Source organism: Podarcis raffonei, chromosome 4 (genome assembly GCF_027172205.1).
Source record: "Podarcis raffonei isolate rPodRaf1 chromosome 4, rPodRaf1.pri, whole genome shotgun sequence".
NCBI lineage: Eukaryota > Metazoa > Chordata > Lepidosauria > Squamata > Lacertidae > Podarcis > Podarcis raffonei.
In genome coordinates, this window is record NC_070605.1 from 76343592 (window position 1) to 76369520 (window position 25929).

Sequence of the window (25929 nt, forward strand, 5' to 3'; positions counted from 1 at the left end):
TTCTATCTATGGTTAACCTGTTTTAAAGACTAGCAAAATTATAATGGTATAAGCTTCCATAGTCTGCAACCTACATCATCAGATGCATGGTGCCACAAGATACTCTTCTTATTTTGCTGCAGTGTAAGAAACTGTTTTAATTAAAAAAGATTTTTTTCCCCAGAATAAATAAATAAAGAATAATTTTGTTATGCAGGAAAAGGAAAAGACAATTAAAATTGCAATGTGAAGTTGATTTTTTGCATTGGATTGTTTGCAATCACATATACGTATATTAAGCTTGCGTGATTTATTTCATGGAATGGTACAGAAAAATTGGATTAAGAGTCAAACTCAATCCCTGGCTTTAAGTATGCATGAGAAATACCTATTTATAGTTCTGAGCAGCCTAGGTTTATGCAGAGATTCATCCAGCGGACTGTGGGCCTTTGTGACTATAGACAGCATTATTGAATTCATTGCGGTTCTTCCATTTGCCTCATTATGTGAATCTCATTGAGTTTAGTTTACAAATAATATTTATCTTGTCTTTTTTGACATGTGTTTTTTAAAAATTCCAGCTGACGAAGATTTGGAATTTTGCTGTCATCTTTTGAGGGGAAGTCTGAACCCAAAGGAATTTCCAACATACGAATATATAAAATTTGTAGGGAACTTTCTGTCTTACAGTCATGGTAAGTCTCAGCTATTCTGTAACTATAACCAGTGACTAAATAAATGTATATAGGGGGTTGAGCGTTCTGTGTGTGTGTGTGCATGCGCATTTCCAACATCAACAGAGCAATTTCAGACAGAATGACAACAACCAGTTGCTTAGACCACAATACCAAGCATTGAACTAGGTGGGATTTACTTATGAGTAAATATTGTTATGACTAGACTCCAAAGCTGCAGTTCTAAGCAAACCCAGAGCACTTGATCCATTTTCTTGTGTAATGAATGTGACAGAGATCCACCTCTGTTGCAAGTACGTAACATTTCTGTGGAATATAGTCGTAACATTTTCATTCTAGTAAAACGAAGTAGTCCTTCCACATAGCACAGGGGTGTCAAACTCAAATTCATCGGGGGCCGCATCAGCAGTTTGGTCACCCTCAAAGGGCCGGTTGTATCTGTAGGACTATGTGTCCACTCTTTATTATCATAAATTATTGTCACTGCATTCAATTATTACTGTTTTTTGTAATAATGTAGACGGTCCAGAAGGATGTTATGGTCGATTGTATCAAAGGCCACTGAGAGATCCAGCAGAACTAGGAAACAAAGTTGTTACAAATAATGAGCCCTAATGAGATGATTGCTGCAATCCTATGTGCATTTACTTGAAACTCCTGTCGAAGAAAGTGAGGCTGGCTTCTGAGTAAACATACACGGCATGGGGCTGTAAATAAAATGTGTGTGTGGGAGAGAGAGAGAGAGAGAGAGAGAGAGAGAGAGAGAGAGAGCTCTGACAGGAAAGCATCAACATGCCTTGTGCACTCTCATTTTCCTTGGCTAATTCCCCTCTCCCCCCCCCCCATCTCGGGGTGCCATTGCATAGTGCAAAAGGCGAAAGAGCGCGAGCGCGCTGCCTGCAACTGGATCTCCGGCTTTTTCGTTTCCTTCCCCGAGACGGGAGGGAGAGATCAAGACGGAGCTGCTGGCAGGGCGGAGAGCGAGCCGCCCGCCCAAATGTGTGACCAAGTGATGGAAGGGCTGCAAGGAGCCGCAGTCCGATCTCCTCCCAGGAATGTGCCAGCGGGACTGACATGTGCCGGACGGGCGCGGAGTCCAACTTGTGGAGCCGAGATAGAGAGCCGGGCGCCAGATCGCCTTCCTCGCTTGGCTTGCCGCGAAATTGCAAGAGGAGGAGCAGGAGGAGGAAGGCGGCGGTGGGGTGCAGGGAGTGGAGGGGGTGCCAGGGAACACAGCCCCCTCCCATCACGGCCATCATCATCGCCGCCCCCACTTTACATTTATTTTAAGGGTGTTTGGAGTGTGCGCGCGCCTCTCTCTCTCTCTCTCTCTCCCACTCACCCCCCCCCCCCACACACACCAGCCACCCCATATTCCCAAAGAACACGGGCATCGTCGGTCCTGGAAAGGCTGGCCGTGCAAAGATGGAGAGGGAGGCGAAAAGAAGAGGAAGGGAAGGGAAATGAAGAGGAAGGCGAAATGAAGAGGAAGAGGCTGGTGAAATCCAGCGGAGGAGAAGAGGACGCCTCTCGCAGGGCGAGTTTGCACGCCGGGATCCAGCATTCCCGGAGAAGATCTAAGGCTGGAATAAAAAAGTTTCTCCGAGGAGAAAGACTCTCCCTCCGCGGCGCGAGAGACCTGACCTTCCGCTTGCTCTTTTTGAGCAGTGAGCGGGAGAGAGAAGCAAGCTGCCCGCCTCGCTTCAGCCCCCCCCCCCACGACGAAGGCGCAAGTTGAGAGACGCGGGGACATTTGAAGCAGCAGCCACGTCCTTAAGAGTGACGGGGGGAGGCAAGTAGGGAGCCGCACCATGTAAACTTTATTGTGTAAAAAAAAAACACAAGCGAGAATAAAAGGTGAAGGCTGGTGGCCGGTGGCGGCTACACGGGCCACATGACGAGGTCTGGCGGGCCGGATTTGGCCCGCGGGCCTTGTGTCTGACACCCCTGACATAGCACATTAATTGCTAGTGTGTTGTGTGTAGTAATATGGTTGCGCAGATGTCAGAGGCATTTCTTATTTCCTAAGGAAGTTAGATTGGCTTCAACCAGAGCCAGGGCCTTTTCAACTCTGGCTCCGGCCTGGTGGAACGCTCTGCCTCATGAGACCAGGGCCCTGCAGGATCTGATTTCTTTCCGCAGGGCCTGTAAGACAGAGTTGTTCCACCTGGCCTTTGGCTTGGAGCCAATTTGATTCCCTCCCTCTCTTTCTTTTTTCTTTTCCTTCTCCTCCTCCGATGAGGCTACATTTTAATATTTTAATGTTTCAATATTTTAATGTTGTATTTTAATTTTGTTTTTAAGTTGTAATCATTCAACTTGTTTTTATTATTGCTTGTAAGCCACCCTGAGCCCGGCCTTGGCTAGGGAGGGCAGGGTATAAATAAAAAAAATATTATTATTATTTCCTGTGTTATAACTAGAGGTGAGCAAAACAATTCCCCCAACCTGTTGTTCGATTTTAAAATTCTCTTGGTGCTGCATGTTCACATGTAGCCGCTGTGCAGGAGCACTTATCCAATGATTTCTTTTCTTGCACCAAACAGCAGCAAAGCTGATCATCCACTGCATACATAGCCAACACGGTGCCCTGCAGATGTTGAGGGACTCCAAGTCCTATCAGCCCCAGCCAGCATGGTCTGTGCTCAGGGATGATGAGAGAGGAACTCAACATCTGTAGGACACTATATTGGTTACCGAAGAACCACAACAATGCTCAACAATGCTCTTTTTAATGGTCTGGAAATTATTCATTCCCCTTATCTTAAGCTGGAGCATGCAGCTAGCCACATTTTTAAAAGCCAGCAATAGCATATCTTTCTTCCCCACAGCCAGTCTTTCCTTTCCACACTTGAATGCGCACTCCATTGCACGAGATATTTCTCTAATGTCGCTGAAAATGAATGTTAGCACAAAGTCTAAGGTGAGGCTTAGCATTCTCTAGAAAGACCCATTGAGAGAATTTAAAATGTTGCTGCATTCAGCTAGGAATGGTTTCAGCTCCTCTGTCGATGGGCATCATAGAAACATAGAATTGCAGTGTTGGAAGTTCTATACTATGCAGGAGTTGGTCCCTTGTCTTGGTCAGTTGTAGTTTACGTAGCAAGTAAAAAATTCCACCCTATCAAAGTATTCTTTACTGCAAGCTAGATTAACTTTGCAAAAATTCCTTATTAACCTGCGCTTTAGGATAGTTTATGGTGATTTCCCTCTCTTTAGTGTAATGTTTGCGTAGCCATAAGAAGCTGGTGCTATAAAGGTAGGGGATTGCAGCCTAGCAGGGCATGGTACTATTAGGATGAGCTATCCCTGTTGCTCATTTTCATGCATTTTCTTCTTCTTCTTGCCTATTGTCTCTGTACAATTCTTTACAATCCAGCTGTAGCAACTGGTAGCACCTTGTGACCCAGAGGCACCCTTATTCCCATGCCAGTTCAGTATGTATTGGGTGAGCTTCACAATGGAGATGTGTGTTGGCACCAGCATCTCTCATTGGCAACACCTATGGAAAGCTCCTTATACACATACACACAGAGAGAGAGAGAGGGAGGGAGAGGGAGAGGGAGACATCTCTCTGTCTGGATCCAAATAATTCTGTCTTCTTTCTAGTGCTTAGCAGTTTGCATCCACCAATTACTGAGATAATATTTTAAAATTAAGGAAGGAAAATTACAGGTATGCATATATGGTCTGGGACATCCCAGTTGCTTCAGAAAAATATAAAATATTGAGGTAGGTATGCAGACAGCATTAAAAAGAAAACACATGCCAAGCAATTTACAACTAACCAGAGGCAACTGTTTTGTAAACCGTAACCAATTCACAGTGATCCTTGGCATACTGAGGAGCTGTGGTTTATTAAAATGGACTGTTATAGGGTTAGAGCGTAAGTGGCGTAAATATCATATTCCATATCCCTGCCCCACTTCCTCAACACTGTGTGTTCATACAGTAGAATATTCTTACTGAATGGAAAACAGCTTTGTATTTCTAGTATGCACTAGAAGGCTGCTTTGTGGCAATATAATAACGAAAGTAATAATTTGTTTAATTACTTCCAACTTCCAACTATTTCTTGGATTTCGCTTCAGTTGTTTGCCTGAATATATTCTAGGAGTAATGTTTAAAAAGTTGATATTAGCTCAAATGGTCATATCGTATTCACACTGTGCTTGTCAGAACTCACAATTACACAGTCTGCAAGACTGTATAAACGCTGCATAACTGGCTGGTGCCAGACCATATAACTAGCAGCTTTTTAAAAAAAAATTGTGGTGAAGCATTCTTTTTTCTTAGTTTCATATGACTCTGAATTTACCGATATAAAAGGACCATCTTATCAGACGCACACCAATGCAGAAACCCCTTTTAGCCATTACATAAATGTTTAAAAGCATCTTTGTGATGCACAAGTGAAAATGGGCACAGTGGTGATGCAACAGCAAATACACAACTGCATTTTTTATGCAGATGCATTTCTGCATGAGAAGCGATATCTATTTGGCTGCGTGTTTCTGTGAATTGAGCCTTTTTTCTTCAGTCTTAGGAACATGGCAAAATGAATTAAGATGTGAAATAATAGACAGGTACTGTTATTTGATGAAATAGATGCTGAATTCAGCGCGGAAACAGATGGAATATAATTTCGACATGAAAACAAGTGTTTTAAAAACTATATCCTCTAGGGGTTTTTTTATATAACCTTTTGGTTTCAGGCTAGCAGCCAGAATCTCATGCTGTGCTTTTTCCAGAACTGTACAACTCAGAGCGTAGGTAGCAGATTGCATATTTCAATACTCATGGGCAGGGCAGAAAATATATCTGCACACAACTAGCCTGTAATAAAGGAGGTAAATATCAGCCAGAATTGGATAGACCAGGAAAAACAGAATCATATTCCACAGCACTGAAAGTGACACATTTCGCTAATAGGGAAGTGGAAGCTTCTCCGAGAGTGGAATGAGACGTCATGGTCACACATTTCAAATCTGTGCTGTGCTGAAAACCTGTAAAGCTAGGAGAGCTTTTCCTGGGGGGGAAACTGAGTTTGAGGGGAATAGTGATCTCCATCTCTTCTTGCTACTTCAATCTATCCCAACCCCTCCCATCTATCTTGAGGGGGTTCAGAATCTCCTCCCACCTATTGCTTCTCACTTGACATCGTTCTCCAGCCCATCTGCTATACTGCTGTTCAGCAATGACCAATTTTTAAAGACACAATTTATTGGCAGGGAGGGGGTAGTCAACTAAGGTTCACTCAAGAGTAGACCCATTGAAATGAATGAATGAAGACTATACGTTCGGGCCATTAATTTCAGAAAGCCTACACTGAGTAAAGCTTAGTGTTGAATACCCTCCAGCTTACTTTCTGGCTTGACTTTAAGTTGTGACTTCATTTTTTTTTTTTATTCAGCTAATTCCTAAAAAAATAATACATACATATACACATACGTAACCTTAAAAGCACTGCCCAGACACATACCTCTCTGAGTGATATCGGCGCATTTCTATATGTATAAAATAGTGGGAGCTAAATACACTAAAAGGCACAACTCTTTGTCTCGCACTTTTCTTATCCAGTGCCTATATCTACTTGTAATGGCTTTGATGGTGCTGTTCCAAGAGGTTACAGAACACCACTAGGAAAACAAGTCTGCTTTGTCGCTACTGTTCGACTGGCAACACCTCAGTTTCTAAAGGCAAGTGTGTATGTCTTAGAGTCTGTTAAAAGTCTTTGTAGTCGTATCAGCCCTTTCAGTCCCTTATCTTCCCACTCATGGGTGTGTACAAGGCATTAGGGATAGGCGGAGCCTCCTCTCTACGTATATGGTGGCTCCTCCCAAAGCCATGGCTTGCAGCGCAGGGGCATACATGGTACCTTGGCATAACGGAATGGCCATCGGTAAGGTGTTCAATATTTCTGAAGGTAAACCGGTACAAAAAGCAGCAGGGGAGCACCTTGAGGCTCCGTGAGGCAATGCATGCAACTTTTCAAGCAGGCATCTTGCAGATAATAATGCAGGCATCTTGCTGAAGCTAAAATCAGGTATCGTTGGGCCGGAGCCCGGAAAGGGAGGATATAAATGTTCTAAGTAAATAAGTTGTTAGAAATACCTCTCTGAGATTGCCACCATCACCCCATCCCTCTGCTGTTGGTAAGTCAGCTGATAATCTGAGCCTGGTCAATTTGATACTTATCCAAAACATCTGCCCGTGTATGCGGAACTAGGGATGGAATGCAGTTGTTGTCTCATGTCTGCAAAAGCAATCTGAGGGGCTTTCTTCGTGGAGTAGAATGGGCCAATGCACATGTTACATTGCTTCAAGAGCAAGCCTCCCTGTGGGGAGTGATCTCTGCCTCAGGAGTAACGTTTAGGAGTGCTTATCATAGGATTTGTCATTCTCGTGTTCAGTCTCCAAATATGTGTGCCAAAAATTGCTGGGTCTAGGGACTCTCAACAATTTCAGACTCTGTGTTAACACACGAATATGCAGCTGTCCTATACAGGGATCAAACCTACAGCCTTGGTGTTATCAGCACCATGTTCTTACTAACTGAGCTATCCAGGCTGAACTATGTTAGGAATGAAAACATTTAATCTGTTTTGTCATTATATCCAGAATAAGTAGCCCAGCACCAGTTAAAACTAATAAACTGGATGGAGTTGCTATTTAGCTATTAGATGGAGATATTTAATTTTTCTTTTCTATTCCTTTCACATGTTGTTCACTAACATTTAAGAAAAAAAAAGCAAATTAAATGGCGATAAAGGTACTACAGTCACTCAGAATTTTATTCTAATACAGGAAATGTGCATCGCTGAAGAACCTTTAGAGGAATTCACTTCAAGACACAGTTTGGAATGGAAATTTTTGTTTCTGGATCACAGGTTGGTTAAAAAAAGAAGACGACTATACTTTATGTTTTCTTAGACAATTTACTACTGTTTATTTATCGTATTTATTTGAAGTTACTTAATTGTCCTTCATCAGAGGATTACGGGGCAGTGTTCAAAAGTGTGAGAATGATTCAGACACTATATATTTATGCAATGGGTGACCTATGACAACATCTGCCTGATTGCACTGTGTGGCTTCAGATTTCTCTTCTGCACCATCCAGCCTTCTGTGTGCCCCCAAAATGTGTTCCATATAGTTGTGTTGGATCTCTCCCAATAATATAGTTAAACTAACAGACTTGACAAGCAACAAAATCCAGACCAGGCAAAAAAACAACAACCCCATAATACTAAAGGAAAAAAATACTGTCATCTTCTGTCTTCATGTTTTCATTTTTAATGTGCAGTACCATGCATCTTGCTGTCCATACATCTGAGGTAAACGTGGTTAGTTTCACCTATTTTTTCGTGTACCCTTTCCCCCCTGTTATCACTTACAATTATGAAGAGTTATCTTGCTTTAATGGGTTTTAAGATAGAAACAAGGGGTGTGGGTGGTGCTGTGGTCTAAACCACTGAGCCTCTTGGGCTTGCCGATCAAAAGGTCGGCGGTTCGAATCCCCGCGATGGGGTGAGCTCCCGTTGCTCGGTCCATGCTCCTGCCAACCTAGCAGTTTGAAAGCATGCCAAAAAGTGCAAGTAGATAAATAGGTACTGCTCTGGTGGGAAGGAAAACAGTGCTTTCGTGCGCTGCTCTGGTTCGCCAGAAGCGGTTTAGTCATGCTGGCCACATGACCCAGAAAAGCTGTCTGTGGACAAACGCCAGCTCCCTTGGCCTGTAAAGTGAGATGAGCACCGCAAACCCAGAGTCGCCGTTGACTGGACTTAACCGTCCAGGGGTCCTTTGCCTTTTGCCTTTTTAAGGTAGAAACACTTTAAAAACTCATTGCAACATTTTCCCGAAGCACTATAGCAGCGCTTGGAAGTTTTTATTGCTTCATGACATCTCAATCTAAACCAGTGACTTAAAAAACAACAAGAACCTGGACGATGTTTGTTCCCATCGCTGAGAGACATATTTGGAGGCCTGTCAACATACTGTGCACAGTTGTGAATTAACCAGTCCTGTCGCTCTACAGAGTGAACTTGTGTAAACCTTCCTGCTTTATTTCTACCTTTCGTTCTACCTTTCTGCTTTCCTTCGTTTATTTTAAGCACTTTATTTAAAAAAATGGTGAGCTGTGCACAAGAGGTTTTCCCTCCCTGCTGAGTTCCAGTAATACGAAGCAGTCCCAAATAGTCTGTTGCCCTGCTTATTGTTTTGGTGCCTAGGTGGAGTCACTTCCAGAGTTTTTGGGGTGGGCAGAGAGAATAAGGGTTGAGCACTGCTGATGATATTTTTAATGGTTTAATAAAATCATTTGCATTTTACCGTGATACAGAGCACCACCGATTATAGGATATTTGCCTTTTGAAGTGCTGGGAACTTCTGGATATGATTACTATCATATAGATGACCTTCAGCTCTTGGCACGCTGCCACGAACACTGTGAGTATGACATTACCTACAGTAAGGAATTCAGTTTGTTTCCGTGTGATAGCAAAGATAGAAATGAAAATCTGAAGACATTGGGTTGCATCCAACTCAACTAAACCATTGGTTTTAGCAATGGAGTTCCCCCTCCTTCTCCACACACACAAAGAGAGCCTGCTGGTGATACTAGTAAACCTGTTAGTGAATTATATTCATGTTTGGTTTAAGATTTACAGTAGAGATGGATAAGATGTGGACTTCCAGATCTTGGTGGACTACCCAGCATCTGCCATATTTGATGACTGGCTAGGGCTGATGCGGGTTGGAATCCAACAATATCTGGAGGGCCCTAACCTCTACCTTTAATTTAACACTTAAATGCCCATATTCTAGAGTTCAGAGAGTATTATGAGTCCCTGTCAGGGAAAAAGGCAGGATATAAATAAATACATAATACTAATACAGAATTATTATAAATAATAAGTAGTCATTTGAGGCTAGCCATTTGTGTAATGCAAACTGATTTGTCTACATTTTATTCTTCATGTGGATTGACTTGCTTAACTCCTCATTGGATATGAAATCTTGGGAGGCGGAGTTGTCAAAATAGTACAAATATCCAATACTACTCAACAACTGCTAATTAGGTGAAGCTGAAGCATTAAATTAAAACCTCGAACGACTCAACACAAATCATATCTAATATTGCTTGCCATGTCTGTTGTTTGTCTGTAAGTGTCCTGCTACTCACATGAATGGCGCTGTTCAAAATTTATTTTCAGCTTTCTGGTGCAGAATACAAAGTTAAGTTCATCTGTCAGATCATGACTGTTTGGTGTAAAATGAGATTAATCTGGCACAAGACAAGCCAGTATATCTTGAATACATTTGATCACAGACACGGTGCCGATGAGAGTCCAGCAAAATTAATTTAAGCTACGCTGTCATAGAAAGTTCAAAGTCTTTAAATATTAAATCGTGTTCTTTCGTTAACTTCTTCTATTAATAAGACACTTCAGTCCTGTCTGAATAAACCATCAGTGGTGTCTGATGCCCATTGGGACATGTAGGGCAAAAGGCAGAGTGGCCATCAATGGCAAGAGGGGCCAAAGCCAATGGCAGATGGAGCCTACTTAATCTACATTTGTCCCCATCCTCTTCTTTGCTGAGTTCTACAACTATAACTGAGACTAAGAAGGTTGAAGCTGACAGCCAGGACCATCCCATGGACTGGTTTATAAGTATAAAGGCAAGCGGGGGGCTGGGGGCTGGCTAAGGGCAGACAAAAAGTTGTCACCATAATGGACCAGCCTCCTCCATCATGCTGGTGCAACCTTTGTATCTTTCTCTTAGGTTGTGACATGACATTATTATTACTATTATTTTATTTGTAGTAATAGCATTAGTTATTAATCCTAAATTTGCTTAGGCACTGTGCAAAACTAAAGAAATAACACCATGCTTTCTCTCAGTCATACAGTAATAAAACATGGAACATTTCACAGGGGAAAGAAAGAAGAGTAGAATCAGCTGGGCTGAACCAGTATGAATTGCTGCCCAGTGTCTCTTTCTCCCTTATAAAATATCCCATACAGAGCAGCTATCCATTGATGGGTTTCCTTGAGGGGAAAAGCTGGGTTTCCTGGATGGGAGATGTGCCACAGTGAAGAAAAGGGCCTTCAGCTCTGGCACTTTCCCAATTCATATTTGTTCAACATCCTTGGGTTGACCCAGATTTGTGTTGTCTCTGCCTGAACGGATCCATGTCAGCTGGAGAGTAAACGATGTTAAACATACAGGTGTATTGGGAAGCTGTCGTGTATAACCCGTTTCTCCATCTCCCGTTTCTCCATCTCCCTATATTTGATGGACTATCACATAGGTGATGGACCCAATTTGTTTACTGTTGCTCCATAGCCTAGGACCCAAACCAACGGCTTCAGATTTCAAGAGAAGCATTTCATCTAAGGATTAAGAACTTCTTGATGGCACATGCTGTTTGACAATCCAACAAACATGCATCAGAGGTTTTTAAGTGGAGGCACTTATCAGGAATACTGTATAGTGGATCTCCTGAATCTGCAAAAGTTGGACCTTTGAGATACCTCTAAACACTGTGATTCCATACGTGCTCTGTTTGTCCATCTTAGCACCTCATTGCTAAGTAGCAAGCAAAATATAACGCATTTTAACTAGTACATTTTATATGTATTTTATTTGTTTCTCTCTCATTGTTACTGTACAAGAATGGAATACCCACTGCAGAAGTACTAAAATGCCTTAATTCCTTTAACTCTTTCTTAAGCGAATTATCAGTTGTACAGGATTCCAAATTCTATTCTCTTTTTATTTCTTCAAATATCCTTCAGTATTCTCAGGTAATATACCTATGAATAATTTAGGAACGAATCCATTTTATAGAGTTTGTGGCAAAATTCTGTTCTCCGATCAGCATCATGGAGGATTTAATCGCACACCCTAAATGGTGCATTTTTTTTAAGCAACTAGTGTAATTCTAACCAATAGAAAACGTGCTCCCACATGCATTCTTGCTGTTGTGTCCTGTACCAAACTGAAGTTTCCGAAGCCCCTCTTAAGAAAGCTGCATGTAGATTTGTAGATTAGCTAAAATCTTTTTTTTTTAAAGGATGTTTTTCATATCCTGAAATCTTTGATGCAGTGTGCATTTTTGTGTGTGTCCACAAATAGTGATGCAGTTTGGCAAAGGGAAGTCTTGCTGCTACCGGTTTCTGACCAAAGGACAGCAGTGGATCTGGCTGCAAACGCACTATTATATCACCTATCACCAGTGGAACTCCAAACCAGAATTCATCGTATGCACCCACACGGTAGTAAGGTATGGAGAAATTGAGTGACGTCGCTGCTGCGCCATAGCTGTCAAGCGTCCCTTATTTGGCAGGACAGTCCCTTATCCCAGCGCCATGTCCCGCTGCTGTCCCTTATTGATGATGTCCCTTAAATTTCCTGGGTTTCAAAGGAAGCAGCTCCTCTCCTCCCTCCCTCCCTGCCAGCCAGGGAGGAGGGAGGCTCCAACTGAGTTGCTTGGCTGTGTTGCTCACCCAATAAGGAGTCTAAGAACGACTGGGGGGTGGAGCTTGCATGCCTTGTGCCGATTAAATCGGCCGCATTGCCTGGGGACTCGCCTTTGCTCAGCGCTTCCCAGCGGAGAGGTGACAGTGGTTTTCCTTGCTGCATCCCCTTTGCTGGGTTGCTGCGCTATGGGAACCACCACTTGAGGCTTCGTTTGGCTGCTGGTTGACTAAAATCCCTTATTTTGGCTGCTGATTCCTTATTTTCGAGGCTTCTGGTCCCTTATTTTCAAATCTGTAAGTTGACAGCTATGTGTTGTGCCGATCGGTAGAGTCCTCATTGCAGGACAAGAGCAAATAAAAGCTTGGTTAAGAGACGCACATAGGACAACCACTCCTCCTTATTTTCCTGTCACATTGAAAAGGAACGTCCAATATGTTATGAGCTAGGGGGAATTTCTTACTGAGCTTAGTGCAAGAATAAACTCATTCTTTCTACCGTGCTAGCTTTAAATGCCACATACGAAGACATTTGTGAGGTGACTGCATATATAACACAACCTTGCTACAGCAAAGGCGGTGTGAAGCTGACCAGTGTGTCGATTGGCCAACTCTCTAGCATTCCACCCTCATCTTTTTCTTAGTCTGCAAAGATGAACATTGCCAGTGCCACCTCGCGAGATAAAGCCGCACAAACGTTTTGCTCCACGGAGAAATCTGCATACGGTTGCATTACAAGCAGCCACCACAACATTTCTTGCACGTGCTAATGTAGTCTTTGAGGAAATGTATAATTCAACAGGGCCCTAGTTTGGTTCTGTGGTAGTTAATCTAACTTTTAAGGGCAGTCTTAGAGATTTTGAGCATGCGGGTGCAATGGAATAAAACTACTCATGGGTCACAGGGAGTACAGTGGTACCTTGGTAGTTGAACGACTTGGCTCCCAAACAAATCGGCTCCCCAACACATGGGTGTTCAGTTTGCAAACGTTTTTCAGAAGCCAAACATCCAACGCGGCTTCCACAGCTTCTGATTGAGTACAGGAAGCTCCTGCAGCCAATCAGAAGCTGCGTCTTGGTTTTCAAACCATTTCGGGAGTCGAACGGACTTCCGGAACGTTTTAAATTCGAGAACCAAGGTACCACTGTAGTTAGACTAAGGCCATCTTGCTGAGGTACTTGCTTCATTGATGAACACTCTTGTCTGGAAATAAGGCATATGCTTTACTATACAATCAATTGTTATCCAGCCAAATTGTCCCTTTCATGCAAGGACTTCTGCTTGAAAATTGGATTTTCTCCCCCCTGTGCACCCTCCAAATCTTTTCAAGGATGGATGCAGGAAGTGGAGACAGAGGGGAAGTTCAGTTGTGCAAGCAGAAGACTTTGTATAGACAAGATGACTTTGTAGGAAACAGCCCAATATTTTGTTACAAACATTAATTATGTATTGGCATGCTAATTGGACTCTAGAGAAATACTCTGATTACAATCATATACCTGCTAGTTTGGGAGGTAGAACAATTTCATGCATTATACATAAGCCTTTCTGCAATTGCTAACCTGTACTTGGGGTGTGGTAGGGACAAGGCTAATCATGAGTACATGTACCAAAATTATATACAAGGTTGCAAATACGTGTTTACACGTGAACTTTTTCCAAGTATGTATGAAGAGCATCATGTGTAAAGCCATGGAACCTAGCCTCAAGTAATTATATGATTACAGATAATGTTTTCTTTTTGTTTTGAAAACCGGGTAAAAATGGGCAGAAGTTAAACGTAAAATGTAATCCATTACATTATTATACACATTTGGATTATATGACCTGTGGATTTTAACTGCAAATAATTTCTGGAGTTAATCATGTAATAAACTGCCAGTTGCCTTTAATAGTGCTTTCAGAATAGTGGAATGGAAGGTAGATCTCCACAGAAAATAATAATGTTCAGTTATGCAGATGTTCGAGTGGAAAGGCGACGGAATATGATTTTGGAAAATGCACCTTCAGAGATAATCTCTTCAGTACTAAAGGTATGCTAAAATGGCTGTTTTCAGAGGGTTTTCTTTGTTTTCTATTTTATGCAGCTCATATGTCGGTAATCACCAACCTTGCGTATCATTATTTAAGTGCTATAAGTCTCTATGTGAACTTAACTTAATGGAGTAAGACATGGCTGGGAATACATTCCCATTCTATTTTCCAGAAAACAATTGCAGAAATGAGGGAATGGTAGCTTGCAAAATAAGAGGTATCCATTATGAGCTTTGGGACAATCATGGGCCTTGAAAGGGAATGACTTTTTAAATGTAAAGGGTAAGACACCTAGGGTGACTTTAGCTACTGTGTTCAGATGGTAATAATGTGTATTGATTTGATCACTAATATTGTCCCATATAGATGGACCTGGGGTTTTCTTTATGTCTTCCATTGCCTGTTCCTCACTATGGTCACTGCCTGCTAGGTTCACTGTCCCTTAGTTTATAAGGCGATGAGTAATCTCAGATAAGCCTACTTTCCACCTGATTTATGTTGAGGGTGTTCTTGATTGGTTGCGTGTGGTGTTCTTATGCAATTTTTTTTCAATCCCTGTGTCAGTACAAAGGCCACTGCAGTTGTACAAATGCATACCTCTTTGGATTTTTGAAGGACCAATCACGGGAGGTGACAGACAAGCAAACCCCCTGCCCACATAATCTCATGGTTGAGTATAAAATTGAAAGAATATGATACTAGAGCATATAGGAAGAATCAGGCAATGAAAGGCAGATGCATTATAAGCCAAGAATTAAGAATCATTTCTTTTGAAGTTCTCTGGGGATTGGCCTGGGCTCATTCCTAAGTACATAGCTTCCTACCTATTAAAGCAGATTATACAGTAGCTGCAAATAAGGACTGAGTTCTTGTGATTTTCACTGCTTAATGAAGTTAATAACTGAGTCTTTTATGAGTATCTTACAGAAAACTACTTGAAGCTTCTGTTGTTCAGAAATGTGGATACAAAAGGCCAGGCTAGATGTGACGTTAAACGCTGTATTGCATACTGAAGACTGTAAAAAATGGGTGCACTTTAACCATGTGATACATGGAGTTAAAACTGCAATTCTAGACACACATTATTGTTGTTATTGTTATTATTGTTATTGTTATTATTATTAATTCAATTTATGGATCACTTCATGTGAAACAATCTCAAATCAATTAACAATGAAGACATAAAATCCTAAAAGATACACTAAAAACAGTTTCAAATCCAGTACTTGGATAAGCAGCTCCACACAAAAGGCTTGTGGGGAAAGGAAGGTCTTCAGTAGGCTCTGAAAAGACAATAGACAAGACGCGTTGGTAATATGTAATAGCAGGGAGTTCCAAAGGCCTGGTGCTGCCACATTAAAGGCATGATTCAGACATTGTGCGGAACAGACCACCTGCTGAAATTGCATCTATGCAATGCTGTCCTGCACAGGTTGAGGCCATCTTTTATGTATCCTTGTTCCGAGCTGCATAGGGCATTGTACACCAGTAACAGCACCTTCAATTTAGCCTGGTAGCTAGTTGGCAGCCAGTGCAATTCTTTCAGAAGCAGAGAAACATGGTGGCAGTATTCTGTCCCAATGAACGGTTGAGTTCACTGGGAATTTCTAGGGAGTCGCTTACTTCTGAGTAAGTGTGTATATAGGGTTGTGCTGCGCATAGCTGATACCGAAAAAAGACCTCTCCCTCAATAAACCCAAATGATTTATAACCAAACTCATTTGTAAGTTCGAAACTTTCAAAAACGTTTAGGATGTTTGCTTTGTTTTTTAAGGACAGTGGATCAGAACTGGATCCTCAACAGCACTTTAACGCTCTTGAATTAGGCACGTCAATCCTCGACACCAGTCGGACTCTTTCTGTATCCTCTCAGGGCTCACACAAGTCTTTGCCTACATCCTTGCCTGACACAGCATGTAAGTTGTTGTTATTTATTAAATTTGTATACCGCCCTTCAGATGTGGTCTCTATGCAGATGCTACTTTGAAACTGATAATTTTATACTGTTATACTGCCAGTATAAGCCAGAATGGTGTGGAAAGAGTAACGCAGGCCTGCACGCATGGAGCATGACCAACAGAAAGGATAATTCTAACACAACAGGGCATTGTCTTATTTGAAACATTTACTACCTGCTAGTTACAGTGGTGCCTCGCAAGACGAAAAGAATCCGTTCCGCGAGTCTCTTCGTCTTGCGGTTTCTTCGTCTTGCGAAGCAAGCCCATTAGCGGCTTAGCGCTATTAGCGGCTTAGCGGTCTTAGCAGATCAGCTGTTAAGTGGCTTAGCGGCTTAGCGAATCAGCTGATAAGCGGCTTAGCGGCTTAGCGGATCAGCTGTTAAGTGGCTTAGCGGATCAGCTGATAAGCGGCTTAGCGATCAGCTGTTTAGCGGCTTAGCGGATCAGCTGTTAAGCGGCTTATCTTAACTGCAGGAACTCGCAAGACATTTTCGTCTTGTGAAGCAAGCCCATAGGAAATTCGTTTTGCAAAGCACCTCCAAAACGGAAAACCCTTTCGTCTAGCGGGTTTTCCGTCTTGCGAGGCATTCGTCTTGCGGGGCACCACTGTATTGGAGTGCAATTTCAGAGTGGGTTACAACATCAACTCCCTTCTGCTCCATCCAGAGCTGTAGTCCAGAACTAGAGGGTGCAGGCTGACAAAAGCTGGTGGTTTTGTTCTATAGTCAATTTCCTTTATTGCCATTCCAGTGACCCAGTCTTTTTGTATACATTAATAGAAACTTTTAACAACTCTGTTCTAAATGGTAAATGTTATTTTATAGCCACAAGAGCAAAGCTCATCCCAGAGTCTCCCTCCCTGCAAAGAAGTCCCACTATGCAGGAGGACGTGCAGAGATCTAGCCAACCTGCCGCTTCTCAGGTAAGGTGGAAAAAAAAGTTCAAGTGAACAGAAACATTAAAAGAACTTCCATGAAATAGATACACAGGTGTGTACCAAACTGATGGAGGACAGGAGCTTTAAATAGGTTTTAAGTTAGTGAGAGTAAAATGATTTTTTTGTTTTCACTTAATTGAATTGGGAGGCATAGCAAACTAAAACTTTTCCATTCATACTGGCATGACATGACCCTCTTGAGCATGCTCAGGAGTGTCTAGATGAATTAAGGGTTTTCTTTTCTATGTCTAGGAAGTCCTCTCTGCCACTGGTTCCCCTGAAGTTAGAGACAATAAAAAAAATTGGCAAGACACTTGTATGGAGGGGAAGGTACACACAAACTGGAGTTATCATGATCAGAGATAGGTGCTCTAACTCTTCTGCCCAGGCTCTTTTTTCTAGCTATCAAGGAATATTTGCTGAAGCCGCCTCCTTTCACACTCTTGTATTATTTTGACCACAGGTGGTCTGCACTTGTGGTCAAAGAGATATTAGTGCTGTAACACCAGTAATCAGTATGTGCTTATCTTGCGAATGATGGGAATTGTTAAGAGAAGGTATTAATTATATTTAATCCTCCAGATACCCCCATGTGTGGGTTAAAAGGAAAAGAAAAATGGCTGGTGCCTGTTTTTAAAAACATGGGGCTAGAACATAGAGAGCCCCAGTAGCAGAGTATTAAACCCAGTCATTATGCAGATTAATGAAGCATAGGAATAGGTTATTAAACCTTCTTTAACTCCATTCAGCTGCGTGAAGCAGCTGACCCCCATTTTGCCACTTTTTCAGTGAAACCCTACAGACTGCAAAGTAAGTTAAAAATGCTTTACTTACAGCTTCTAGGTCTCAGACATGCACCGTTCCTTATGCAAGAGCAGTAGTATAATGCAGGTAACAATATTCTTAGAAATACAGCAAAGCAGCCTCGTGGAACAAAAGTTACTGTACTTACTAGAAAAGTAACATTGCTCTTTGTTTTCTTGTTTCAGCTCTCATCCCAGTTTAACATGTTCCAAACTATCAAAGACCAGCTTGAGCAGAGGACTCGAATACTGCAAGCCAATATTCAGTGGCAGCAGGAAGAGCTGCAGAAAATCCAGGAACAGCTGTGCATCGTGCAGGATTCCAACATACAGGTTAGCGGGAGAACGTATTTTTCAGACAAGTTACTCTTGATTCAGTGAGTAGCAGAATTCTTGAGCAGAACTTTATTTCTACGCTCAAATCATCTTGATGCACCATAGGCCACCACACAGAGGAGGGTTTTCTGCATGCAGCAGTCCAGCTTACACAGCTGCTTCTTCAAGGGGCATTTTGCTTACTTCCGATTTCGGAACCTGGCTCAGGAAAACAACACCTTCTGCCAGCTATTCTTCCTGCAGTTCCCCACTTCCCTAGTTTACATAGGAATACATAGTGTTGGAAGCCCTCTGTTCCCAATGACAGAATAAGAGGATTGACATTGAAAGACTTAAGAGAAAAGTGTAGGTGCGTGGTCTGAGGTTCAATCTGTGGCATTTTCACTTAGGAAATAGCAAAGCTGCCAAAGACTTATGCCTGAGACCTGAGAGAACAGTTCCCAGTCAGAGCAGGAAATACTGGGATAGATGAACCTATGATCTGATTCCATATAAGGCAGCTTCCCAGATTCATTTGGTCAGGAGCCCCTTTGGTTACACTTTTTGCATACATAGCAGAGAATGGACTGACCTAATGCTTCCGGTTAGTCTAACAACAATATTTCAGTATATTTAAGGCAGAGAGGACAAAATAAGTGTCAAATAAAATATGCTGATCCATGCTGAAGGAGGACAGAAAATTCAGCAGAGACTTCAAGAGTGAAAGAAATGAAAGGATTGGATAGAGCAGGTAGATCGTGATCTACTGGTAGATCACTGGAAGTCTGTGGTAGATCACCGGTAGATCAGTGGCTCCCAGCAAAAAGCTCAACAACTTTGGGCTGAACCCCACAAAGGGGGCAGATAACTGCCAGTTTTTAACTCTGTGAGTAGATCGCAGTCTCTTGGAAGTTGGCCACCCCTGGGATAGACTTATGGTCATTATTCCTTAATAGTACCTTGTAGAGAGAGAAATCTAGAATGAAACACAAGAGCTCAATTTTAACCCGTGCTACAGCACTGTAGCTGTAGCTACAGACACGGGTGGCGCTGTGGTCTATACCACAGAGCCTAGGGCTTGCCGATCGGAAGGTCGGTGGTTCGAATCCCCGCGACGGGGTGAGCTCCCATTGTTCAGTTCCAGCTCCTGCCCACCTAGCAGTTCTAAAGCACGTCAAAGTGCAAGTAGATAAATAGGTACCACTCCGGCAGGAAGGTAAACGGCATTTCCGTACGCTGCTCTGGTTTCACCAGAAGTGGCTTAGTCATGCTGGCCACATGACCTGGAAAAACTTTCTGTGGACAAATGTCGGATCCCTCAGCCAGTAAAGCGAGATGAGCACCGCAATCCCAGAGTCGTTCGCGACTGGACTTAACTGTCAGGGGTCCTTTACCTTTATCTTTTTACAGCACTGTTAGGGATATCTTCTTCTTCAGCAATCGCTCATAGCCGAGTAAGATTGTCTTCCATAAACACGGTTTTAACAATGAGTCCGTTGGTCATGGGGCTACATGGAATGTATGCAATTTATTAATGCAATTTGAAGAGACTTGCTGGGACCACGAAAAGAGAATTAAGGGGCTATATTTGGCATGTAGCAAAAAAGCAGCCCGGCAATATTGTTGAAAGGAAATAATATGGGTAGAACCAAGCCTTACAGGGGAAATGTCACCTTCAGCAGTTTGTTAGAAACGGTATCTTTGAAATAAATGTCTCATAGCTATAAATTTAGCGTGGCATCCTTGCTTCCGATACATTGTAAAAATAATTGCTGTTGATAAGAGCTTCCTGGTTCGATCAATGCAGATGGTTAAAATGTCTGGTTTCCATAGAACAGCTTTCTTCTGTTGTCTCCCTAATATGATGCTGTCTGTTTCTAGATGCAAGAGGTGTTGTGCTTTCATGTCTTTTGCTTCTTTCATGAGAATACTAATGAGACTGCCAATTAGAAGAGATTAGTAATACTCTTCTCATGTCTTGACACCCTGAAAAAGTAGTTGTGAGATTCTGCAGTGGCGTTATCTACTTAGACTTGTTTACGATGTTGAAGGGGGTGGGGGGAGGAATCCTTTCTTTTCAGTGGCATTTCAGTTCTTCTTTAGTGGTCCAGTCATGACAGGATGGTAAGAATCTTGGGCAAAGCCGCTGTGAATGAAATACCGGTACTTTCTGTGTTGGCACTTTGGTGTTGTCCTTTTCTGAGGAGAAAGGTTGTGACACTAACACTCTTGAGGTGCCTGACTGTCAGTATTTTGCATGAGAGGTTCCAAGTTCATTTAAAGGTAAAGGTAAAGGTACCCCTGCCCGTACGGGCCAGTCTTGACAGACTCTAGGGTTGTGTGCTCATCTCACTCTATAGGCCGGGAGCCAGCGCTGTCCGCAGACACTTCCGGGTCATGTGGCCAGCGTGACAAGCTGCATCTGGCGAGCCAGCGCAGCACACGGAATGCCGTTTACCTTCCCGCTGGTAAGCGGTCCCTATTTATCTACTTGCACCCAGGGGTGCTTTCGAACTGCTAGGTTGGCAGGCGCTGGGACTGAACGACGGGAGCGCAACCTGCCGCGGGGATTCGAACCGCCGACCATGCGATCGGCAAGTCCTAGGCGCTGAGGTTTTACCCACAGCGCCACCCGCGTCCCGTATCCAAGTGCATTTAGTCCTGCACAATAGAAGTGGGTTAGTGCAACAAGTGCACTTAAAGAAAACAACGGACTGTTTGCTGTTAGGAGAGTGACAGGGAAATGCATTGAAAAGTGTGGAGTGAATGAATGAGAATAATGGGAAGGTTTATAAACACCCCACAAGCAAATCACGATGAAAGCTCATTATCATATGATTGGTTGGAGGCAATCTGTCACAGTACAGAAATGAAGCAGCATGACTCCTATTACAGTGGAACCTTGGTTTTCGAATGTAATCTGTTCAGGAACACTGTTCAGCTTCTGAAACGTCCGAATACTGAAAGCGGCAGCCTCAATACAACAGGGAAACTCAAAACGGAAGCTGCGTGGCACGTTCAGCTTCTGAAAATTGTTCGAAAACCAAAGCAGTTACTTCTGGGTTTTCGGCATTTGAAAGCTGAAACGTTCGATTTCTGAAACACTCGAAAACCGAGGTTCCACTGTATCTGTTCGTACTATGTTCGTAGCTCATGGGATCATGTATCTGTACTGAGGCAACAATCTCAAACTTAGTTTTAGGATCTTTGCACACACATGTTCTCTCTCTCTTGTGCTCCATTTCAATGGCTTCTCATCTTCTGTATTTCCGTTTGTTTTTCAACATTTTTGTGTTGCTAGATAGCTAGAATTCCTTAAGTTGAAGCCTCATGCTTTATATTTTATTCACCGAAAGTGCCGGCAAAAGGAAGTTGTCTTTTCAGAAAAAAAGTATAGGGATATGATTGTTGGAGGCTGTCTTCTTCTTCTTCTTTGGCGATCACTTGTAGCCGAGTAAAATTGTCTTCCATAAACAACCAAGCTACTTATTGGACAGGAACACATTTGCTAAAATTCCAGTGGAAGCTTTTTCTATCTTGGGGTGAGATGGGGATAATGTCAGCAGAAAAGCGTGTGTGCTTAACCCCCTTTCCTGATAACGACTTTTCTCCCCTGTGGGGTTGCACACACATTTTCCCACCTGGAATCCCATGGAGAGGGAAGTAGAAGAAAACAATTTGAAGCAGAAAAACTGGGGACAGGGAAGAGTTTACCACCAGCAGCCATCACTTCTCTGCTCTTATTTGCTCCCTCCGAAAGCTCATTTCCCATAAACCAAGTGTTAGTTGCAATTTAGTAACATGTGTTTGCTTGTAACATCTAGTTTGACCTTCAAATATTTGCAAGAATTATGTATGTCAGAAAATATTTGCAAGAATTATGTATGTCAGAGGTTTCTGAGTGAATAGGATGACAAATGTATTCTGTTCCTGAATAGTGGATTTGGTTTTCTAAACAGTGTCAGTCCTTCCACAGCTGGTTTAAGGTGCATTGCACATGTAATATTTGAGCAATTCTTATCCAGTGCTTGATTTGGAAAGAGGTGACATGCAACTTTCCCTGTAGAAACTTCTCTGACAGCCCCAGATGTGTGACAGGTGGCTGTGCTTATGCAATTGTGTGGGAAATGGACTTTCTGTGTACTCACAAGCAACTTCACACAGTCTTCTAGCATTAAAAGCATTTTCAGCAACTGAGGCCTGGATCAAGTTGAGCTCCCTAACGATACACATTTATAAGCGTTAAGTTATGACAACTTGAAATTGGAACTGTGAATGTATTTCTTCCATTGATTTGCCTAACAAGGAAATCGAAAAAGGAACCACCTTTCTCTTCCAGATGTTTTTACAGCAGCCAACAGCACCTCTGAATTTCAGTGGCATGCCGCAGCCAGAACCTCAGGGGAAGCCAGCGGTTGAGTCTCAGCAACAAGTTGTGCCGAGGCCTTCGAGGCCTTGTCTCCAAGAGCAGATTGCGGCTCCTCAAGCAACAGACCATCAAATGTTAGGAGAAGAAAATGTGTTATCAAACCAGGTAAGCAGACCTGCAATGGTCTTACAGCAATATTTTTGTGGAAAAAATGTTCTCTTCTTTAAACATTATTTTCAGTCTTAGGTTCATCTTCAATCCTACCTCTTTTGATTCTTCATTTAGTTCTTACAGCATTTCCTGTACTGTAGTTCTTGTTTGCCTTTAGGTATTACGGCAATATCGCCTGCCCTTTCGCTCTTACACTAAGGTTTGTGTGAATCTGTGTGTTTGTTCTAGCTATCCATAATCACCATTCTTGGGGGGGGGGGGAATCTTTAAAAAGGGTAAATTACCAGACCTACATTCAATGAATATGAATTTATTTCCCTACTTATTGGTCACGTTACATAATTACATCTTTATGAGGGGATGGAATGAACTAAATTTGGATCTGGTAATTTGGCAAAAAAATATTCACAACTTAATTCTACGTGTTTTTACAATATACCCAAAGCTTTTGGTTATTGTTTCTGTGGGTGCTGTTGTTTTTAACTGTTCTAGGATCAGAAATCAGCAAGAGCCTCACAAGGAATGCAGGATAGCTGTCAATCTCCCAGAAGCTTAACCTCACAGTTTAGCAATGCCTTTGTGCTCCCACAGTCTTTGAGCAGAGCTCCACCTGATGCCATTCTACAGGATAACAGCCACCAGCAGAGCACTCCAGATTTCAGTAATGATCGACAACTGAGGTAAAATAATTGAAGTAACCTACTTTTTTTAAAAAAAAAAGTTGAAGAATTAAATACTATTTTTTACAATGGCACTATTTAAATTTGAGTGTTTAGTTTATTACTATATAACAGGTAAATACTGTACTTTGAACATTAAGAAAATACTCCATTTTATCAAGTTACAGCACTAGATTATTAGTAAGTTTGAAAGAAAAAAAGAGGAACGTAGTGCTATTATTGTTTATTCAATTTCATACCTATCCTATACCACAAGGTTCCAGGGTTGGGTTACAGAAATGAAAAATTGAATATTAAAAACAGTATCAGAATGGGGATGGAACAAACAGACTTGTGGGTTACAGGTAGGTAGCCATGTTGGTCTGCCATAGTCGAAACAAAACAAAATAAATAAAATAAAATTTAAAAAATTAAAAATTTCCTTCCAGTAACACCTTAGAGACCAACTAAGTTAGTTATTGGTATGAGCTTTCGTCTGCATGCACACTTCTTCAGATACAGACTTGTGGGTTGTTGGTTTTTCTAAATGATGTTAGCACTATGTATTTGCCTTAAAAAGAGAAAGAAAAGATACTGTTTACTTCTTTGTTCTGTTTTGAAAAAGTTTTTAAACTGATGACTGGAAAGAAAATACAAGGAAAAATAAGTAGCTTGAAATAGAAAACATGTCCCTGTAGGAAACATAATGTGAATGGGGGGGGGGGAGGGAGAGAGGACCTTACATCTCCACACTAACTGCATCATGCAGTTAGCTGCCGTTTCAAACTACCTGGGGCAGAAGAAAGCATATAAAGCCTACTTTATGTTCTGGACTGGCAAACTGAATGGAAGCTCTAATAGCCAACTTAAAAATCTAATAGCCCAATGCTCACTAGATTTCATCAGAATGCAGGACAGTCATAGAAGATGGCTGTTACTTGAGGCAGGAACATCCACCGCATCACAGGTTGAGAGCATGAAAACGTTACAGTCAAACACTGTGGCAGATAATTTGCCACAGGGAATTTCAGCGATCTTTGTTTACCAACCACAATATGTAGATCCACTCCTAAGAAGAATGAAACTCCTTGTACAGTCATACCTCGGGTTAAATGTGCTTCAGGTTGAGCGTTTTCAGGTTACGCTCCACGGCGACCCGGAAGTAACGGAGTGTGTTACTTCTGGGTTTCGCCGCTCGCGCATGCGCAGTCAAAATGCCATCACGCGCATGTGCGGAAGTGGCGAAGGATGTGAACGGGGCTACGGAACGGATTACGTTCGCATCTAGAGGTACCACTGTATAAGAATGGCCACATTTGATAATAAATCCTGAGCTACCCTTTTTTTACTACGACTAATTACACTCTATCCCTGAGCCTACTGCAGATTTAACTCTATTGACTTCTGAGCATGCAACTACCTCACATGGAAAAAATCCTTCTGACCCTTTCAGTATCTGCAGGTTAGTGTTTCTTCACTGACATTATTTAATTTCCTGTTTCCTAGACTGTTACTCAGTCAGCCTATTCAGCCAATGATGCCTGGTTCCTGCCATGCGAGGCAGACAACAGATGTTGATGTGACTGGACACGAAGCTAAGTATGTAGCATGTTACTGGGGGCAGGGGTAGGAAGGAAAAGTTTGAAACTATACTGAGAAATGCCACTTAGATGGAGGTGGTAGAACGGCAACTCATCCAGAGGTAGTACTTGGGTTAAGCAGTCTATGTCAGAGATGGAATTAAGGGTGGCTGCATATTTTGAAAATCCAGATGTTGTCCTGCCATATCTTATCTGCCCCGCTGCCAAGCTCCCGCAATTGCACGGTTTTTCAGATCCCAGTTGCCCCAGTACATTGTTTCTCTCATGCATCATGCAATGCTATTTTTCTAGAAAAAGAGGTGCCAGAACTCACCATGAACAGCACCCTTGTTCTCTTAGAATGGCAATGGCGCCTACCTGAGAGGTGCCGGAACAGAGTTCCGACGAGTTCTGGCTGGAAAAATGTCCTGCCATCATGTACTGGGGTTGTCATGCCAACTGGAGAATGAAAGGGACCAGGTTTGGTGAAAGTGTTGCAATCAAGGAAATCTGGAGCCTGCTACTTGGAACATTATCTTGCTGATATTGTATCAGAAATTTCTAATATACCTCCTATGGCTGGTTCTTTGCTTTTAACCCATAAACTCACCATTTCTAAAGATGTGTCCACATATTCTCAACCCTCTGGGCTACCCCAGTAAAAAGGTAAGGGGACCCCTGACCATTAGGTCCAGTCGTGACTGACTCTGGGGTTGCGGCGCTCATCTCGCTTTATTGGCCGAGGGAGCCGGCGTACAGCTTCCAGGTCATGTGGCCAGAATGACTAAGCCGCTTCTGGCGAACCAGAGCAGCGCACGGAAACGCCATTTACCTTCCTGCTGGAGCGGTACCTATTTATCTACTTGCACTTTGACGTGCTTTCGAACTGCTAGGTTGGCAGGAGCAGGGACCGAGCAACGGGAGCTCACCCCGTCGCGGGGATTCG

General features: G+C 42.5%; 1 protein-coding gene across 4 annotated transcripts in view; it reads left to right on the forward strand.

Annotated features, from left to right (window-relative positions):
• NPAS2 (neuronal PAS domain protein 2) overlaps positions 1-25929 on the forward strand; it is a 100165-nt gene that overhangs the window by 69668 nt on the left and 4568 nt on the right. For all 4 annotated transcript variants that reach the window (XM_053384189.1, XM_053384190.1, XM_053384191.1 and 1 more), the window contains 12 exons: positions 561-674; positions 6255-6373; positions 7482-7564; positions 9016-9122; positions 11817-11964; positions 14109-14190; positions 15966-16107; positions 16974-17071; positions 18076-18222; positions 22544-22738; positions 23237-23424; positions 24910-25002. In XM_053384189.1, the coding sequence (XP_053240164.1) occupies positions 561-674; positions 6255-6373; positions 7482-7564; positions 9016-9122; positions 11817-11964; positions 14109-14190; positions 15966-16107; positions 16974-17071; positions 18076-18222; positions 22544-22738; positions 23237-23424; positions 24910-25002 (1516 nt within the window). The remainder of the gene's footprint in view (positions 1-560; positions 675-6254; positions 6374-7481; positions 7565-9015; positions 9123-11816; positions 11965-14108; positions 14191-15965; positions 16108-16973; positions 17072-18075; positions 18223-22543; positions 22739-23236; positions 23425-24909; positions 25003-25929) is intronic.